Raw genomic sequence first — 17,428 nt, 5'->3', positions numbered from 1 at the left:
GGCCGTTTATTTTTCTTATGCTCCATTTGAACAGAAAGAGCTGAAGACAAAAGTAAAAGTCCGGGAAGCTGCAGGGCAGAAAAAAAAAAAAAACTTTGGGAGAGAAAGCACCAATCCATGATTCTAGGGGTGCCTTCCAGATTCCAATAAATAAAAATGAATTATGACGGGATTCAGAATGGTTTCTACATTATTACTGACCGTGAGACAAACAGAACTAAATCCACTTCACAGTCGTGTCTGCTCTGCCTTTAAATACCACTGGAGTTCCTTTTTCAATCAATAGTTGGTTGGGTTTATTTTACAAAGGATTCCAACATCCTAAACAAAACACTTAACATGTAGAGGAAAGTCTTCAAAGTAAGCATCTTTTTTTACTTTAGAGCAGGGGTCCCCAAACTTTTTCTTGTGAGGGTCACATAACAGTTTTCCTCTCTGATGGGGGGCCGGGTCGGTTTGTAGGCTAACAATCACAGCCTAAACGTAAACCAAACATAGCCACATTTTAAATTATTCATTTCTGAAATCTTCATAGAAAAACATAGTACCAAAACATTTGAAAAACTATACATATATATATAGCATTACCTGCAATAATGTTAGTAAGAATGCTGTAAGCTGAATGTGGTCACTGAAGATGCTAGAGCTGATAGCTGAAGATGCAAAAATTGATAACTAAAAACACTGAAGCTGATAGTTGAAAACTGTGAAATTAATAGCTAGCTAAAATATTAGTGAAATGCCAGATTAGCCTAAAAAACCGATAAAAGTCCTAAATTAGCTAAAACAGCTAGCATGTAGCTGAAATATTAGCGAACTCCATCACGCTGCTGTCGGAGTGACAGCATCCATCCACCTGTCTGAAGGCCAGGATTCATTCAGGCAACATTGACTACAGCTGTCACATCCAAAACGATCTTGTCATCCCAGGACGGAAGCAGGAGGAAAGCGTCTTCACCTCCAGGACCCCGATGGTGGGATAGAGTCTTTAGGAGGCCATTGTGTGGCTGTCAGGACTCAGAGCCTCCCGGGTCTCCTCCCCTCTATCTGCCCCAGCCCACGCGGATGAATGGGAGGCAGATGTGAGGGGGGTTATGAGGTCGGTGACATGGGGCAGCGTGCTGTCTGTTTGCTCTGCTGTTGTGCCAACACAAAGACGACTCAGTCTTCTGCGCTGGTTTCCTTCTTCCCGTTTAGATCAACGAGTGATTTGTTTTGAAAAAAAAGTCATTTTCTGTGATTTACAGGTAAAATCCACGTTATGTCTTTAATAAGTGCATGATGGTTAAGATGAAACTTTTACTCAGTTTTACCATATTTTCTACTTTAACTTGAATAGATTTACTATAAAAACACTAAGTTTACTCAGCTACGGTGGGTTGTTTTTATGTAGTTACATTTCCACATTTGTGCCACTTATGCTTGTGCTGCTGTAGATACATTGTAATATTGACATAATATCAACATGGACAGGTACTTTAATAAAAATACTTTCCAGTTTCAGTCAATGTCTTCTGTTTTCCTGCTGATATAGATGATTAGAGAAGTGTTTTTCAGTGTGCCGTAAGAGATGGTCAGGAAATTACCCATTTTCACTGATCTAAAAACATTTTCCATCGCCAGGATATCTCAACAGACACTGATTTAACTCTGAGTAAAATGCAAATCCCAATAGACTTTTTCTATGTGTTTATCTGTAAATGAATCTTTGATAAGAATGAGAGGACCACAATCTGGCCGCAAAATTAGCCGCTAGCTCTGGTTTTAGTAAAGTCCCGCCCCTTCAACTCTCACCAATCATTCTTGAAGGCTTAACGACATGTCATCCATCTAACTGATCAGAAGTGGTTAACGTCCCCACTACCTTGTTCTGATTCAGCTCATGAAGTTTTAATAAACTGGAGGCAAACACAACGATCTGGGCAAATTGTCAACTATTTTAGTTGACAATCATTTTCTGAAGACTGTCACTACTTTTATTACTACGTTTAAGAAAACCGACGCAACTTCCATCTTTTCTACCTCAATTATTTAAAAAAAAAGCACATGAAATCGTGGTGGGACTGTACACCGGTACAGTCTAACCCAGGAGTGTCAAACTCAACCACACAAGGGGCCAAAATCCAAAACACACCTTAGATCACGGGCTGAACAGGATAAACATTTATTGAACACTCTAAAACTACATTTTTAAAACTTTAAAACTGTAACTTTTAAACATAATTATGCACCAGATATACAGTATAGCTTTATCTGCTAGTGTGAATGCTGTAAGCTGAATTTGGCCGGTGAAGATACTGAAATTGATAGTCCAAAACACTGAAGCTGTTAGCTGAAAATGCTGAAGCTGATAGCTGAAAATGCTGAAGCTGATAGCTGAAAATGCTGAAGCTGATAGCTGAAAACACTGAAGCTGTTAGCTGAAAACACTGAAGCTGATAGCTGAAAACACTGAAGCTGATAGCTAAAAACACTGAAGCTGATAGCTAAAAAAGCTGAAGCTGATAGCTGGAAATGCTGAAGCTGATAGCTGAAAACGCTGAAGCTGATAGCTAAAAAAGCTGAAACTGATAGCTGAAAACACTGAAGCTGTTAGCTGAAAACACTGAAGCTGATAGCTGAAAACACTGAAGCTGATAGCTAAAAAAGCTGAAGCTGATAGCTGGAAATGCTGAAGCTGATAGCTGAAAACGCTGAAGCTGATAGCTAAAAAAACTGAAACTGACAGCTGAAAACACTGAAGCTGATAGCTAAAAAAGCTGAAGCTGATAGCTGAAAACACTGAAGCTGATAGCTAAAAAAGCTGAAGCTGATAGCTGAAAACACTGAAGCTGTTAGCTGAAAACACTGAAGCTGATAGCCTGCTAAAATATTAGTTAAATGCCAAATTAGCCTAAAAAACAAACAAAAAAAAGACTCAGGATAGCCAAAAGAAAGTCTAAAAACTGTTTTCAAAAATGGTTTAGCAGAGTTTAAATGCATCAAGGAGCACAATGGAGCAACACAAAACAACACTCCCGCTGGTGTTAGGTCTTCTGTGAAAATGCACTGATTAGTGTATTGGAAATCCAACGCACTATTTACCCCCTAAACAGAGAATGGAAGAAGGTGGATTCGTTTATAGGATCTTTGAGGAGTTGGCTCAAGATTTATTTACTGTCAACAGCATAACTTTACCTTATCATCGGCAAATCATCGTGTGCACAGCGAATGCTAAAAGCCTGTCGGGGGCGCTGGGCGTCCTGAGGGCTGGCGACAGGTGTGAGTGTGAGGGAGGGTGGGGACAGAGGGAGGAGGACAACTGCTGCCGCTCTGCTGGGAGCAGATGTTGGGGATCTCTGTAAACTGGTAATAGCTGCAGGATCTCCTTACATTTAACTCTTTAAAGGTCCCACTTCCACAGACCAGAAGAGGCTTGTGGGGGCCTCACGACCCTCCAATCACAGGTCTGTTCTGTGCTTCTTTGGACCTTCCTCTTTGTCATGAATCTAATTCTGTCACTGTAAATGAAAGCTCTCCATTGACTTATCCAAATGATGACACTACCAACATCAATCACGTTTTAAGTTTTTATAGAAGTAGAAATGATAGATGACTGTGAGGGGAGGATATTGAAAATATATTTCGGACACCACTTGCACTTCACAAGCCCCTTCAAATGGAGGGGAAGGGAGAGGGGAAGAAATCGGATTGGGCCTTAGAGTTGAGATCTTAAGCTACGTTCACAGCCCCCTCGGCAACGTGCGTTCAAACAGCCACTCCCTATGAAAAGTCTGAGTGAACCTGCATACATGTACAATGCCCAAACTCTCCTGTTCACATGTAGCAATGCTGGTTTTTGGGCTCTACCTACAAAGCTCAGAGCACCAGGCATTTTCCAGCTGTAGGTGTAGCTGGTAAACAATGGGAAAACAATAACTGCTTGTCCAGTGTGAACACCATGAACGAATGTGTTGGCCACATGTGTCAAAGTCAAGGCCCGGGGGCCGGATCCGGCCCTCCAGGTACCTTTATTCAGCCCTCCAGATCATTTTATTTTATTGTTATTGATGGCCCGTTATGTTAAAATTTAGCTATTTTTTTCAGCTACATGCGAGCTGTTTTGGCTAACCTAAGTTTTTATTTTATTTTATAGGCAAATATGGCATTTAGCTAGTATTTTAGCTGGCTATAAGCTTCAGGGTTTTCACCTATCAGCTTAAGGATTTTCAGCTGTCAGCCTTAGCATTTTCAGGTATCAACTTTAGTGTTTTCAGCTATCAATTTCAGTATCTTCAGCTATCATCACTAGCATCTTCAGCAGCAAAATTCAGCTTACAGCATTCACACTAACATTATTGTAGGTAATGCTGTTTGTCTAGTTCACAATATGTTAAAAAATTACAGTTTTAAAGTTTTAGAGTGTTTAATAAATGTTTATCCTGTTCGACATAAGGTGTGTTTTGGGTTGTAGCCCCTTGTGTGTTTGAGTTTGTTGAGTTTGACACCTCTTGTGTAGGCTGATGAAGAACGCCCAGAGGGAACATCAGATGTATGCAGAATGCTTTGACCTCAGCCCTTACATTCTCAACCACAATCGTGCAAAATAAAGTTAATAAAAGATAAGAATGTCATGTACACAGCACGGGTTTGTTGAAACAGTGACACTGACTGAAGATCAGAGAACATGAATATTTGATTAACCAAGAGTCGTTGAGGAAAAGGGAATAAATGCCACAAAGTGAAGTGATTTTAGAGGATAATCATCTGCCACAGTTCATCTCCTCTGAAACTTGATTTACTCAGTCTTTATATGTGGAGCTAACAGCCTTAAAAGGAATGAAACAGCTGAGAGCTAACCAAGAGGGGCCACTCCAGATGAGAGCCCAACGTTTAGAGTGAATCCCAGGACCAAACTGAATCCAGCAGCTGTTTGCTGAGCTGTCAGTGCTGAACTATCAGGGAGCACAAATGTATCTGTGCACCACTCTGATTTCAGTGCAGCAGCTTGACCCCTGAGATGTATTTTGGTCAGTGGAGTATGTCTCCGTGGCGTGTTTCCTGACCTTTATTTACCGTGGGAAAGCTCGCCCATCACGCGCTTCTTTCAGCAAACTCCTTTGCGCTCTTCCTGTTACGGAAATTCACACCAGGGAACATCCCAATAGTCATCTAGTGTCAGCCGCTCCTCTCCTCCGCCGGGGGATTAAAATGCCTTGCTAAAAACACATTTTGGTAGAGAGGGCAGGACGCGACCTCTTCCAGGAAGTTTTCTGCACCACCGTCAGGGTTTGAATTCATAAATCTCCGATGACCTTTAGGTGTAAACACGTTTCTCCTCTCACCTTGATGCCCCCCATCCTCTGCTCGCCCTTGAACTCCTTGCCGTTCTTCAGCCAGTGGATTGTGGGGACGGGGTTTCCATTGGCCGGGCAGCGGAACTTGACCGTGTTGGCCGCTGGGACCGCCAGCAGCTTCTTGTCCATGCGGTCAGGCTTGGTCCAGTACGGCGCTGTCGCTAGGTAGAAACAAACCAAAAAAGTGTCATTTGTGAAATCGTCATACGGTACTACCTACTGTATTCAAAAACACTTTCAGTACATATGAGAAATCTACAAATCAGAAAAAACAATAGAACATAATAATAATAATGGATTGGATTTATCTGCGCTTTGCCAGACGCTCAAAGCGCTTACATTGTGCATCCATTATTCATTCACACCTCATTCATACTTGGTGACGGTAAGCTACTACTGTAGCCACAGCTGCCCTGGGGCAGGCTGACAGAGGCGTGGCTGCCAGTACGCGACCCTCTGACCATCACCGGAACATTCATACGCATTCAAACACCAGTGGAGCCACACTGGAGGCAAGTTGGGTTAAGTGTCCTTCCCAAGGACACAACGACACTTGGCTGGCGGGAGCCGGAATCGAACCACCTATCCTTCGATCATTGGCCGACCCGCTCTACCACCTGAGCCACTGCCGCCTAATAGAACAGATATGAGCTTCACTGTCTTAAAAAATGTGAAGATATTTACTTCAAACTTCAGCAATATTTTTGTGAAACATTATTAAAAATGAGTGCTGCCACAAACGATAATTTTGATAGTCGACTAATCACCGATTATTTTTTCTGATTAGTCGACTAATCGGGGCATTCACAAACTGGCTGTAAAGGACACATCTTAACCATCATTAGCTTTAAACTAACTAAAAAAGAGATATATATTATTACCTGTGATAATGATAGAGTAAATGCTGTAAGCTGAATTTGACAGCTGAAGATGCTGAAACTGATAGCTGAAAACGCTGAAGTTGATAGCCAGCTAAAATATTAGCCATAGGCCAAATTAGCTTAAAAAACTGAAAAAAAGGCCTAAATTACCCCAAATAACCTAGCATGTAGCTGAAATATGAGCTAAGCTCCAAAATAGCCTAAAAAACCTTAATAAATGCCAAAATATTCCAGAAAGCTAACAGAATACCGTTATAACTTTCAACTACACTCTGACCCCATATAATATAAAGTAATGACTCGTCGACTATTACATTAGTCGTTGACTATGTTAATAGTCAACTAATCATCAAATATGTTTTTTTTTTGCATTTTAAGGAAGAGGGTACCTCCTCGATTTTAAAGAGTAGAAAAACATAATTGTTTACCAAGATTTTGCTAAAATTTGATTTTTTTTCTTGTTTGAGATCCTAAACACTGAAGTATTACTGACGTGAGAATAAATCTCCATCTCCCCACATCATCCTCCCATATTCTGGACCCATTTCTGTGCCGCTCAATCATTATACGCACACGCCTGTCAGATTCTGCTGCTGTTTTCCTGATAGAACAAGTGCTCTCAGCCTGCGGGTCTCCTCACACCGACTACAGCTCTCTGGACACACACTTCTCTGAGCTCCAGTTCTGAAGTTTGGATTTGTCAAGCCAAGAATAAGTGATGCTGCATGTTCCCAGAGTTAAAAAAGGGTCAAATGACAGGGAGGTTATGACAGAAACCAGCTTTGTGGAGTTGGGTTTTGTGGTCCCGGTGCTGAAAAACACAACTGAACAATGGAGACAAAGAACCGCAGCCTCTCTGATGGATTCTGAGGAGCACCACAGTGTTTCAGAGCGCTGGGAGAAGACTAAACATGAGCTCATAGCGGGGATGGGAGTGAGACCTCACTGTGTTTTTAAGGCATAACATGCTATTTGTTTTTCATATTTGAAAACTTGCAGTCAGCTGTTGATGCTTTAGATCTCTAGTTCCCACAAGCTCCAGTAAACAGAGAGATGCTCTACTGGGAAGAAGATAGTATTTGAAAGATAACATTTTCCTCCAAAACACATGGTTGTTGAAATAAAGAGTCTAACTGGGTTCAGGTTTTAGTGTCTTTGCCCAAATGCAGACAGCAGTCTGTTAAAGTTAGTAGTCATGGAGACTAGTTTCCCATGGATGTGTGCACACAAAAAGACGTGGGACAGCTCCGTTATGATGGAACAGTTCTGTCGTATTTGTAACGTCCTTCTTCCAGTGAGCAGCAACGATCCTGCAGCAGCCGGATCTGCTAAACACCATCACCGTCTTCTGCACCAGAGCCCGACTCTGGAGTCCACAGAGCAGCAGAGCCGTGTAAAACACAGCTTGACAGATTCTGAAAGACCTGCTGAAAACAGAAGCAAACAAAACGGATCTTCTTCTTTCCCCGATAACAACGGAGGAGTTTGTGTGAATTGTTCCGTCCTGAGAGTTTAGAAAGCTGTCAGAGCGATTTATTGAGTTGTATAGAGGAGACAGTGGACAAAGAGGGGTCGTCACTCAGACGGGCTCATTGTTCTCGTGGTGCGGGTGAGGTGGGTGAGGAGCGCGGTAAGGCGTGGCGCTCTGAGCTGGTCTGCAGAACAAAACGCTGAGGACGTGGTTGACCGCTCATCAGATGTCTCTTTTACTCTGCAAACGCACGAGGAGCTGATTAGCATGTGAAAAGCAGAGCTTGTGTGTGTGTGTGGGGGTGTGTGTGTGTGTGCACCCGCCGACCATCACAACACGTTCTGCTCCACATGGGCGGGTTTATCTCCTCAGAACAAGACAGGTGAGATGTCAATCACAGCTGGTTTGGATCTGCAGCATGTGTGTGTGTTCGGACCGCTCTGATCCGTCTGACACACTCGTCTGACACACTCGTCTGACACACTCGTCTGACACACTCGTCTTTGGCTCCCGCCTTCAAACATTGGCTCCGGCTTCACAGAGTAATTACAAGCAGACTGAGGCAGATCTTCAGCGATGAAAGACCTTTCTTCTTAGAAAGCAAACAATATCCTACCAAACTCCATTAAGCAGACAGTAAACTGTGTGAATAACTATTCCAGTCAGACTCCCCAGCCTGCAAAGACACACTCAGAACCACACACCAACCTCCTCCACCCTAAAAGTAAAATATCTGTCTTTGGCCCGCCTCTGTCTCTCCTCTGTCTCTGCGCATGCAGAACCGCTAGCCAGCCCTCCAAGAAGTCTGAACACATTGTTTTCTTGGCGTCGCCGTCAGCCACACACACTCTCGGTCAAATAGAGAGACACTGGGATTTTAAACAGTCTCTGTCCCGATGTGTGGTCCTGCTGCTCCTGAACTGGGCCTAAAAACACCTTCCTGCTGCCGCCTCTCCCACAACCGAGGCTTCAAACTAAAACACATGCGACCTTAGGCACACCTCTCTGTGGGTTTGAGATGGAAACATAGAAGACATGCTACACGACTGTCACAGTTGGGAAAAATGCATTTAAAACTAGAAAAGTTGCAATACCGGCAAAATGCTTTTGCTGAAAGTAGTCGCTGAAGATTCTGAAGCTTCTTGCTGAAAATTGTGACGCATTTTACTTTAATTGCTGAAGAGATTTGCGGAAAATATAAAGTATAAAAGCCATTTGCAACATGTTAAACTTACCAAAAAAACTGGAAAGTGTCATTAAAGAACTATGAAACAACGCTGAAGTTGACCTAAATTTCTGAAACATTTGTAGTAAAATTCCTTAAAAATCCCTGATACATGACAATTTTGCAAAAATATTTAGTGTAAAGCTAAAATATGAGCTAAACTCAATTTTTTAAAATTACTAAAAAAGTTGAATACATATGAATATGAATGAATATATTTAAAGGCTTGTTGCTAATCTACTTAATTTTGACATTTGAAAACTGTCTCCTTCATTTCCTGTGGAGCATATTTTGTTCAAAATTTCAAAAACTATGAAGTTTATAAATACCAAAAATACAAGCAGTAATGTCCTGAACGACCTGAACGTTTTGATACCAAGATTACTGAATCTCTGAAAGTGTGATTGAATTTTTATGTGCCAAATAACGTACGTAATGGAGCAGGAGAATCACTATAGTGTAAATGTTTACTAAACAATCACACTATAACTTAACGCCATACAACTGTACTGTTTCTTACAAAGTTCTTGACTTTTCTCCTACCATTCTCTCTGTCAGTGCAGATTTCTAACCTCAGCTTGTCCCAGAGGAAGACTCCTGCTCTGTGGACGCAGTGAAGCACCAGAACCACGTCCTGCGTCACTTTGGCAAAACACAACAGCCTCATAAAAAGAAAGCAGGGAAGGGAAAAGAGGGGGCCACGGCAGATACCCCGCTGCAGGGTGGGACCTCCTCACACCCTGAATGTGCAGCAGCTGTGAGGGAAGCAGGTTCCAGCAGCATCTCTCAGCTGTGCAGCTGCAGTCATGTCCACCTGTCAGCTGAGTAACACCACAGGAAGTCTCAAATGTAAAACAGGGTCCAGTTTGTTTAACTGATTCCATGAAATCTTAACCGTAAAGCGTATATACTTGCGTAGCACTCTACTACTAAGTGGTTTACAGCAGTTGTATTTGACAAAAATATCAAAATGTAAGTATTATGTAAAATAAATCTGATGGTTTCATAAGCTAAAAATGAACATCTCTGTCTCACTGATGCTAAAAATGAAAACCACCTTTTGTGGACTGTCAAACAGAAGCCCTCTCCTCACTTGTTGCCGTGGTGAGAGGTGAGGCTGCAGACTGAGCAGTAATTAGTGGGAGCGTGACACCCGGCGGCCAGGCCACGCCGCCTTTCAGCTGGGAAACACCGATCTGGGGGAGAGGGAGGTAGGGCCGTTTTAATTGTGTAATTGTACAATTTGCCCTCACTGACGCCTGTGAGCACACAGCAGATTTCACTGCAGCTTACACTGGGCCTCTTTGGGGGCGTGCTGCGGACTCCGGCAAACAGAAGCGGAGAAATGGCGGCCGTGGAGCGGCGCAGCGCGTCCCGCTGTCCCACTCTCTGCTCTCCTGCCAGAGTAAACAAGCTGCGGCGCTCAGCGCAGATTAGACGGTGTGAAGGTCCCTCCCCCAGACACACATCCACTGTTCTTTCATTTCGCTCAGGCTCAGAGCGCACGCTGCCCCGCCAAACAGAAACCACTTCTTCAGAAGTCCCCGCTGCAGCCAGCGGAGCCTTAGACGCTCTCTGTGTACGTCCTCGGAACAGTCGGGTCAGATTCAAGATTATGAGGGTTTACTTTGCTGTGCTTTATGAATAGGATGAAACGCCGCAAAATATGATCCTCTCTATATGTGGAAAAATCTGTCTTATCCAGTTTGGTGGATTTATATGAAGTCCCTAACTGTAGTGAAAAAGTGTCTGTTTCTGGGTTCTGTAGTTTGGGCGCCCTGCACAAGGAATGTTTGGTAAACATTTACACTTTAGTGATTCTCCTGCTCCTCTCTGTATGTTTTTGGCACGGAAAAATTCAATCACACTTCAGTGATTTCAGTAATCTTGGTATCAAATGTTCAGCTCGTTCAGGACATTCCTGCTTGTATTTTTGGTGTTCATAAACTTCATAGTTTTTGAAATATTGATCAAAATATGCTCTATAGGAAATGAATGAGAAAATCTTCAAATTTCAATATTTTAAGTAGATTAGCAACAAGCCTTTAAATATTCATGGGCTATGTTTTCATCTGTTATAGTAATTAAAACAAAATTGTATTTTAGCTAATATTTTAGCCACATGCTAATGTTTTTGATTAATTTAGTTCACTGAGGAATTTTAGGCTATTTTAGAGTTTAGCTAGTATATAATCAACAAGCTAGCTTTTTTGGCTACTAAGGTTTTTTGGGCTAATTTGGAGTAAACCTCATATTTAAGCAACACACTAAATACTTTTGCAAATTTGACATGTATTAGAGATTTTTAATCAATTTTCCAACAAACTTTTCAGAAATGTAATTCAACTTCAGCACTCTTTCATTGTTCTTTAATGAAACTTCCAGTCTTTTAGCAAATTTAACATAGCTTTTACATTTTCCGCAAACCTCATCAGCAATTAAAGCAAATTGCATCACAATTTTCAGCGAAAAGCTTTAGCATCTTCAGCGGCCAAATTCAGCTTACAGCATTCACACTAGCATTATCACAGGTAATGCTATATATCTAGTTCATAATTATGTTAAAAAGTTACAGCTTTAAAGTTTTAAAAATGTAGTTTTAGAGTGTTCAATAAATGTTTATCCTGTTCGTCCCGTGACCTAAGGTGTGTTTTGGATTTTGGCCCCTGTGAGATTGAATTTGACACTCTTGCTCTACTGTTTAAAAAAACATCTTTTGGTCTTTTAGTATTTCTGAACCGTCATGCTGGTTATCTGACAGCCTAAATCTTAGCTTCTGCTCACATTAACCCTTTACCTCCTGAGCCGTCACCGGTGATGCTTGAACACAAATCTTTAACATATTGTACCTTTTCAACCGGTAACACAATCAACATAAATCCAGTTGATTCAGAGTCAAAACCAAAGTCACACCATTTCCTCCTTCAAAATCATCCGGAATTACGTCAATCGGGTTGAAAAGTGACAGTAAATCAAAGAGCATAAACACTGGCGCTCCGGTGTTAAAGGGTTAAAGCTGATGTTCATTCTGAGAGTGATTGTTGAGCAACACTGAGCCGCAGAGGAAGATTCTCTTGGGAGTAACTCAAGTTTGAAGCAGCTTTTCTGTTAGCTGTGCTTCTAGGAAGGACTCCAGTCCTCAAAATCCAGTTCCTCTGTCCTCCTCCCCCCTGTCAGTCAGCAGATCTTATCTCCTCCTTCATCGCCGCGCTCTTCACCTTTTCCCCCGTTCTGCCCCCTCCTCTCAGGGATGGGGATGTTCCCCCGTTTTCCGTCGGGGAGGCTCCGTCACATGGCTCCTTCCTGCTACAGTCAGTCAGTTAATTAGCAGTGGCTTAGCAGACATTAAGCGGAGATAGGGGTTTAATGTTTCCCAGCTAATCCCTCTTCGTTTGGGCAGGAAATCAGAGCCTCGTATGTCATGAGGTGGACTTACATCCACAGATTAACTCTGGCATTCAGAGGATGTTTACTGGCTCTCGGTGGGCTGTTGCTGGTGTGACCAGTTGGGCTCATTGGGAAACACTTTCCTCATGAAGTCAAGCTCTGCATTAGGAGCAGAGAGGTTTTCAGCAGGGATTTGAGGAGCAAAAGGAGAATGTTTTTGTCTGTTTGTTTTTTTTAGGCTAATTTGGCATTTAGCTAATATTTAACTGGTTATCATCTTCAGCGTTTTCAGATATCAGCTCCAGCGTTTTTAGCAATTCCGAATCTTCAGCTATCAGCACTAACCTCCTCAGCAGCTAAATTCAGTTTACAGCATTCATACTAACATTATCACAGGTAATGCTGTACATCTAATTCATAATTATGTTGAAAAGTTACGATTTTAAAGTTTTAAAAATGTAGTTTTAGAGTGTTCCATAAATGTTTATCCTGTTCGGCCCGCGATCTAAGGTGAGTTTTGGATTTTGGCTCCTTGTGAGATTGAGTTTGACACTCCTGATGTAGAGGAAAAAGCCAAAATGCATAACAAAAAAACAGCTTAGGCTGAATGTTTTTATACCACAAAAGTAAAAGGAGGAGCAACCAAAAACTAACAAAAACCTATGGAGTTGTAACTTCGTTGAAATAAATGTTAAATGTTATTGTTGTGATTTTTAAAGGTTTAGCTTCACATCATGTATGTACATTATTTGTGGAATGGATGTCATGTGTTGATTTGTCTTGGATGCCAGAACCACTAAGAGCTAACACCACAGACTTTGTCAGGGACGAGAATAACTCTGAGTGGACGACCACTGTCCTGCCTCAGATCCACAACACTGCTATAGAAATCTCAAAATTCACAAACCACTCATGGAAGTCTCCTAATAGATTAAGGTAATCAGTGAATCACTTCTTGGTTGTGCTTGAATTTTTCTAAACGTAGAGCTTAAAACCGTAGAGCAAACACCCATGAATCCATCAACTGTCTGAATCCTGCCGCCGTGCTTCTCCTTTCTCTTTAGTCTGACATCATTTCTGTCCACATCTTCCATGATGTTTCTGTAACTGACTTCATCGGGTTTTTCTTCACTTGCTTGTGGATCCTTCTGCTCTGCCTCCCTCCATGTGCTCCTCCTCCTCTGTCTCACTACTGCTGCAGCTGACAGAACAGAGCGGGAAAAGTCAGAGAGACCTTCTGATGGTTCTTTGTTCACCTGCACCTGAACTCAGCTCGTGCCTGAATGCCAAATCAGCTCACATCTCCGCGGAGCACTTAGAGGGGTGTTACCTGCTGGAAAACCACCAGCTTTGATGTCTGCAACTCTGGTATTTAGCCAAGAGCTCTGGGGAGAAGTTAATGTCAGCTCTGCAAGAAGCAGCAGCTTACAAGAGCTGTAAAATGCTAATTACAAATATGGAAATGTTATTGCCGTCATGAAATCTCAGCATCCTCCACAGACAGACACGGTGGCGCGTGCACAAAGAACTTCCTCAGGATAGCCCTCAGAAAACCCTCTGATGATTTCAAAGCAGAAATCAGTCAAATGCATGAAAAACCGTGTTTCTACTTATACAGCCTTTGCTCTGAGAACCAGGCCTGCTGCTGTGTGTCATGGTGTTCACAGTGTTGTCTTTGCCAGTGCATGAACGCATGAAGGTCAACGCCAGGACAACAACAAGGAGCACGTGTCAAACATGTGTTAAAGTGTTTAGGTCTATGACGACTAGTACTATAGTACTATAAACAACTATAAAAGTTGAAATATATTGCAGGAAAAAGTATTATTAGTGAAATTCACCACTTCTGGTTATAACAGAACATGAACAAGCAGGCGGCCCTTCATTCAGGCAGACTGTAGACTCATCTGTCCACAGGAGTTTGATGGAGTTCAGAAAAACAACCTGTGTTAATTGTTTTAATTCGATCTCCCTAATACAGTTTGTTTCTATCTGGAGTAAAAACAAAGCATCAAAATGCAGGTATACCTATTTTACATGTCCGAGGCAAACGGAAATGTTCTGAGATTTACCTTTTCCAGTGCTGGGACCGTCTGGATCTTCATCATAGTCTTCATCATCTCCAGATGACAGAGAATCTAGAAAAAGATGAACATAAAAACTATTATCTCTATAACTAAACAAAAGCCAGCAGACTGAATAAACAGCTTATCTGAGAAACCTCTGTCTTCTTTGAGTCAGGACAGACGTTATCGGGTTAAAGACGACAGAAAAGAACTCCTCAGGATTCAAATCAGACACTCACGCACAGATTCAGTGTATAAAAGTTGGAAATGACAAAGCTTGAGACAAATGTAGATGCCGGCTGCGAGCTCAGGTGCAGATCTCAGGTGTTTGGACCCACACGGCTTCACCCAGTCACCGGTGCTGCTGGGAGTTTTAGTGCAGATCTGCTGTTTCTGCTGCACACACTGGTAATGCTAGCAGCTTGACGGGTCACTCTGATAGTCTTGCAGACACAGGTTCTGCTTTGATTACTGTTTAGGCCTGTGTGGCACTTTCTGAACAGTTGTAATTATTTTACATCTGAGCTGGGAGTTTTTCCGGTTCAGTCGCACAGCTCTGGTTTGATGGGAGCCAGCTGGTAACCTGACAGGCCCGATGAGCTGAAGCGCTCCTGAAACTCCTGACACCACAGCCCACAACTCCACGCTGAGACGTAACTCCTTTGGTTTAACGCTTCTACTGCAGGCAGACAGCGTTCCCTCAACTGAATCTATGGTTTAGAAATTAAACCTGAAATTGACAAAGTGTTGAAGTGTAATTGTTGGTTCCTTCAGAAAAGAGAGACGAACGGACATGTATTTGATGAAACAACTGCACACATATATAAACTGACTTTTCTCCTGTTGCAAGATTATTAATAATTGATTAAAAATCAATAAAATAAAAACATAAATGTGAAATAACCTATTAGTGACTTTAAAAAATGTGATGTTGGATTGAAATCCAACTAAATAATAGGACTGCCACGATTTGTCGACTAATCAACGACAAATCGACAATTAAAATACTCAACGACTAATTTAATAGTCGATTAGTCGTTACTTTATTTTATATGGAGTCAGAGTGTAGTAAAGTGGAAAGTTATAATGAAATTCTTTTAGCTTTTTGGACTATTTTGGCATTTATTAAGATTTTTTAGTTTAGTTAATATTTCAGCTTTATGCTAGCTATTTTGACTAACTTAGGATTTTTTCAGTTTTTTAGGCAAATTTGGCATTTAGCTAATATTTTAGCTGGCTATCAGCTTCAGTGTTTTCAGCTACTGATTTCAGCTATCAACTTCAGTGTTTTTAGCTATCAATTTCAGCATCTTCAGCAGTCAAATTCATCTTACAGCATTCACACTAGCATTATCACAGGTAATACTATATATCTAGTTTTTAGTTAGTTTAAAGCTAATGATGGTTAAGATGTGTGCATTACATCCGGTTTACGCATGACCCGATTAGTCGACTAATCTGAAAAAATAATCTGTGCTGAGTCGACTACTAAAATAATGGTTTGTGGCAGCACTACTACATAATAAAACCTGGACATTTATAAAAGGAAACATGGTGGAAAATGCAGGACAGGAGATTAAAAACAGTAAAGAATTGTAATGTGTGCAAAGTTTCACAACATTTGGTAGAACAGATCTTTCTACAGAAGCTGTCTACTTTTTCAAATCTATGAGAGAAAGTAAACGGCTAACAGCAGAAGTGCTGGGTATTGTCATAACATTTAAGAACATATCTCTATACTATCATTTGCAGCTTTATTATCTAACGTGTGCCGTGGCCGTACATCAGGATTTGGCTGAGTTCCAGTGCCTGAACGCTATCCAAGAACTGAATCTGATACTGTTCAAAGACATCCGACACCTTACTTAAATATTTAAGGAGCAACACAAAGGTCCATGTGTGTCTTAGATGTACTTGAGGTTCTGTGTTTAAAGTAGAGGGTGGAGAAGTGCCTGTGCTCAGGGAGGTAACAGGATACTGTGGCCACACTGTAAAACATCAGACGGAAAATACCCAAAAACACCTGAAAACTGTTACAGTGATTCATGCTACCAAACGGTGTATGGCGTTAAACCTGAGCAGAGCTGGAAATCGTTCATGTTTCAGGTAAAGAGTAGGGTGTGAGCATCAACGTGTTAACGCATTCAAATTCAGTAACACAACTTAATTGCACCTTGAGGAGCAGCAGTCCTCCGCTTTGCCTCGCTGGTTTAGGCTTACACGGCGTGATTTTGCTCAAAAACTGCAAATTCTCATGAAATCTTCTAAGTAAAATAATGTGATTAATAGTGATTAATCACAACACAAAAGTGTGATTAATCTGATTTATTTTTTAATTGACAGTCGTACTTAAAAATAAACGGTCTAAATGTACAGTTTTGTGTGTGACTTTATATGGTGATTATTTACAAAAAAAAGTGGTTGGCAAATACTGTAACAAAATAAAAAGCTAATTGCGATTAATCGCGATTAATTCTTCCCAGGTTTGCAATTAATTCATCAATTTCTTTTATCGGCTGCACGGTGGCGCAAGTGGTTAGCGCTCTCGCCTCACAGCGAGAAGGCCCCGGTTCGACTCCCGGCTGGGACCTTTCTGTGTGGAGTTTGCATGTTCTCCCCGTGCATGCGTGGGTTTTCACCGGGGACTCCGGCTTCCTCCCACCGTCCAAAAACATGCTTCATAGGTTCATTGGTGACTCTAAATTGCCCCTAGGTATGTATGTGAGAGTGACTGGGTGTGTGATTGAGGCCCTGCGACAGACTGGCGACCTGTCCAGGGTGAACCCCGCCTTCGCCCTTCAGTAGCCGGGATAGGCTCCGGCACCCCGCGACCCCGAAAGGGATGAAGCGGTCTAGAAAATGGATGGATGAATTTCTTTTATCGATTCCTGGCTCTAGTAAAAAGATAAATTGTGTCTGTTCTTCAGTCTAGAGTTGATGTGGGTCCAGAAGAAGAAGTTAACCACTTTGAATCAGAGCTGGAAAAGGTCAATTTCTGTCCGGCGTGCAGCCAAACATGTGTGTGTTTGGGGGTGTGTGTGTGTGTGTGTGGGGTGGGGGTG

The 17,428-nt window shown here is 41.8% G+C and overlaps 1 protein-coding gene across 4 annotated transcripts in view; it reads right to left on the bottom strand.

Annotated features, from left to right (window-relative positions):
- fgfr3 (fibroblast growth factor receptor 3) overlaps window positions 1-17,428 on the bottom strand; it is a 74,564-nt gene that overhangs the window by 28,808 nt on the left and 28,328 nt on the right. For all 4 annotated transcript variants that reach the window (XM_036209963.1, XM_024262679.2, XM_024262612.2 and 1 more), the window contains exons 4-5: window positions 14,373-14,438; window positions 5,325-5,497 (exon numbers count right to left, since the gene is read on the bottom strand). In XM_036209963.1, the coding sequence (XP_036065856.1) occupies window positions 5,325-5,497; window positions 14,373-14,438 (239 nt within the window). The remainder of the gene's footprint in view (window positions 1-5,324; window positions 5,498-14,372; window positions 14,439-17,428) is intronic.

This window comes from Oryzias melastigma, linkage group LG22 (genome assembly GCF_002922805.2).
Source record: "Oryzias melastigma strain HK-1 linkage group LG22, ASM292280v2, whole genome shotgun sequence".
NCBI classification, from domain to species: domain Eukaryota; kingdom Metazoa; phylum Chordata; class Actinopteri; order Beloniformes; family Adrianichthyidae; genus Oryzias; species Oryzias melastigma.
The sequence above is the reverse complement of the archived record's forward strand: the minus strand, read 5'-3'. Positions and strand labels throughout refer to the sequence as shown.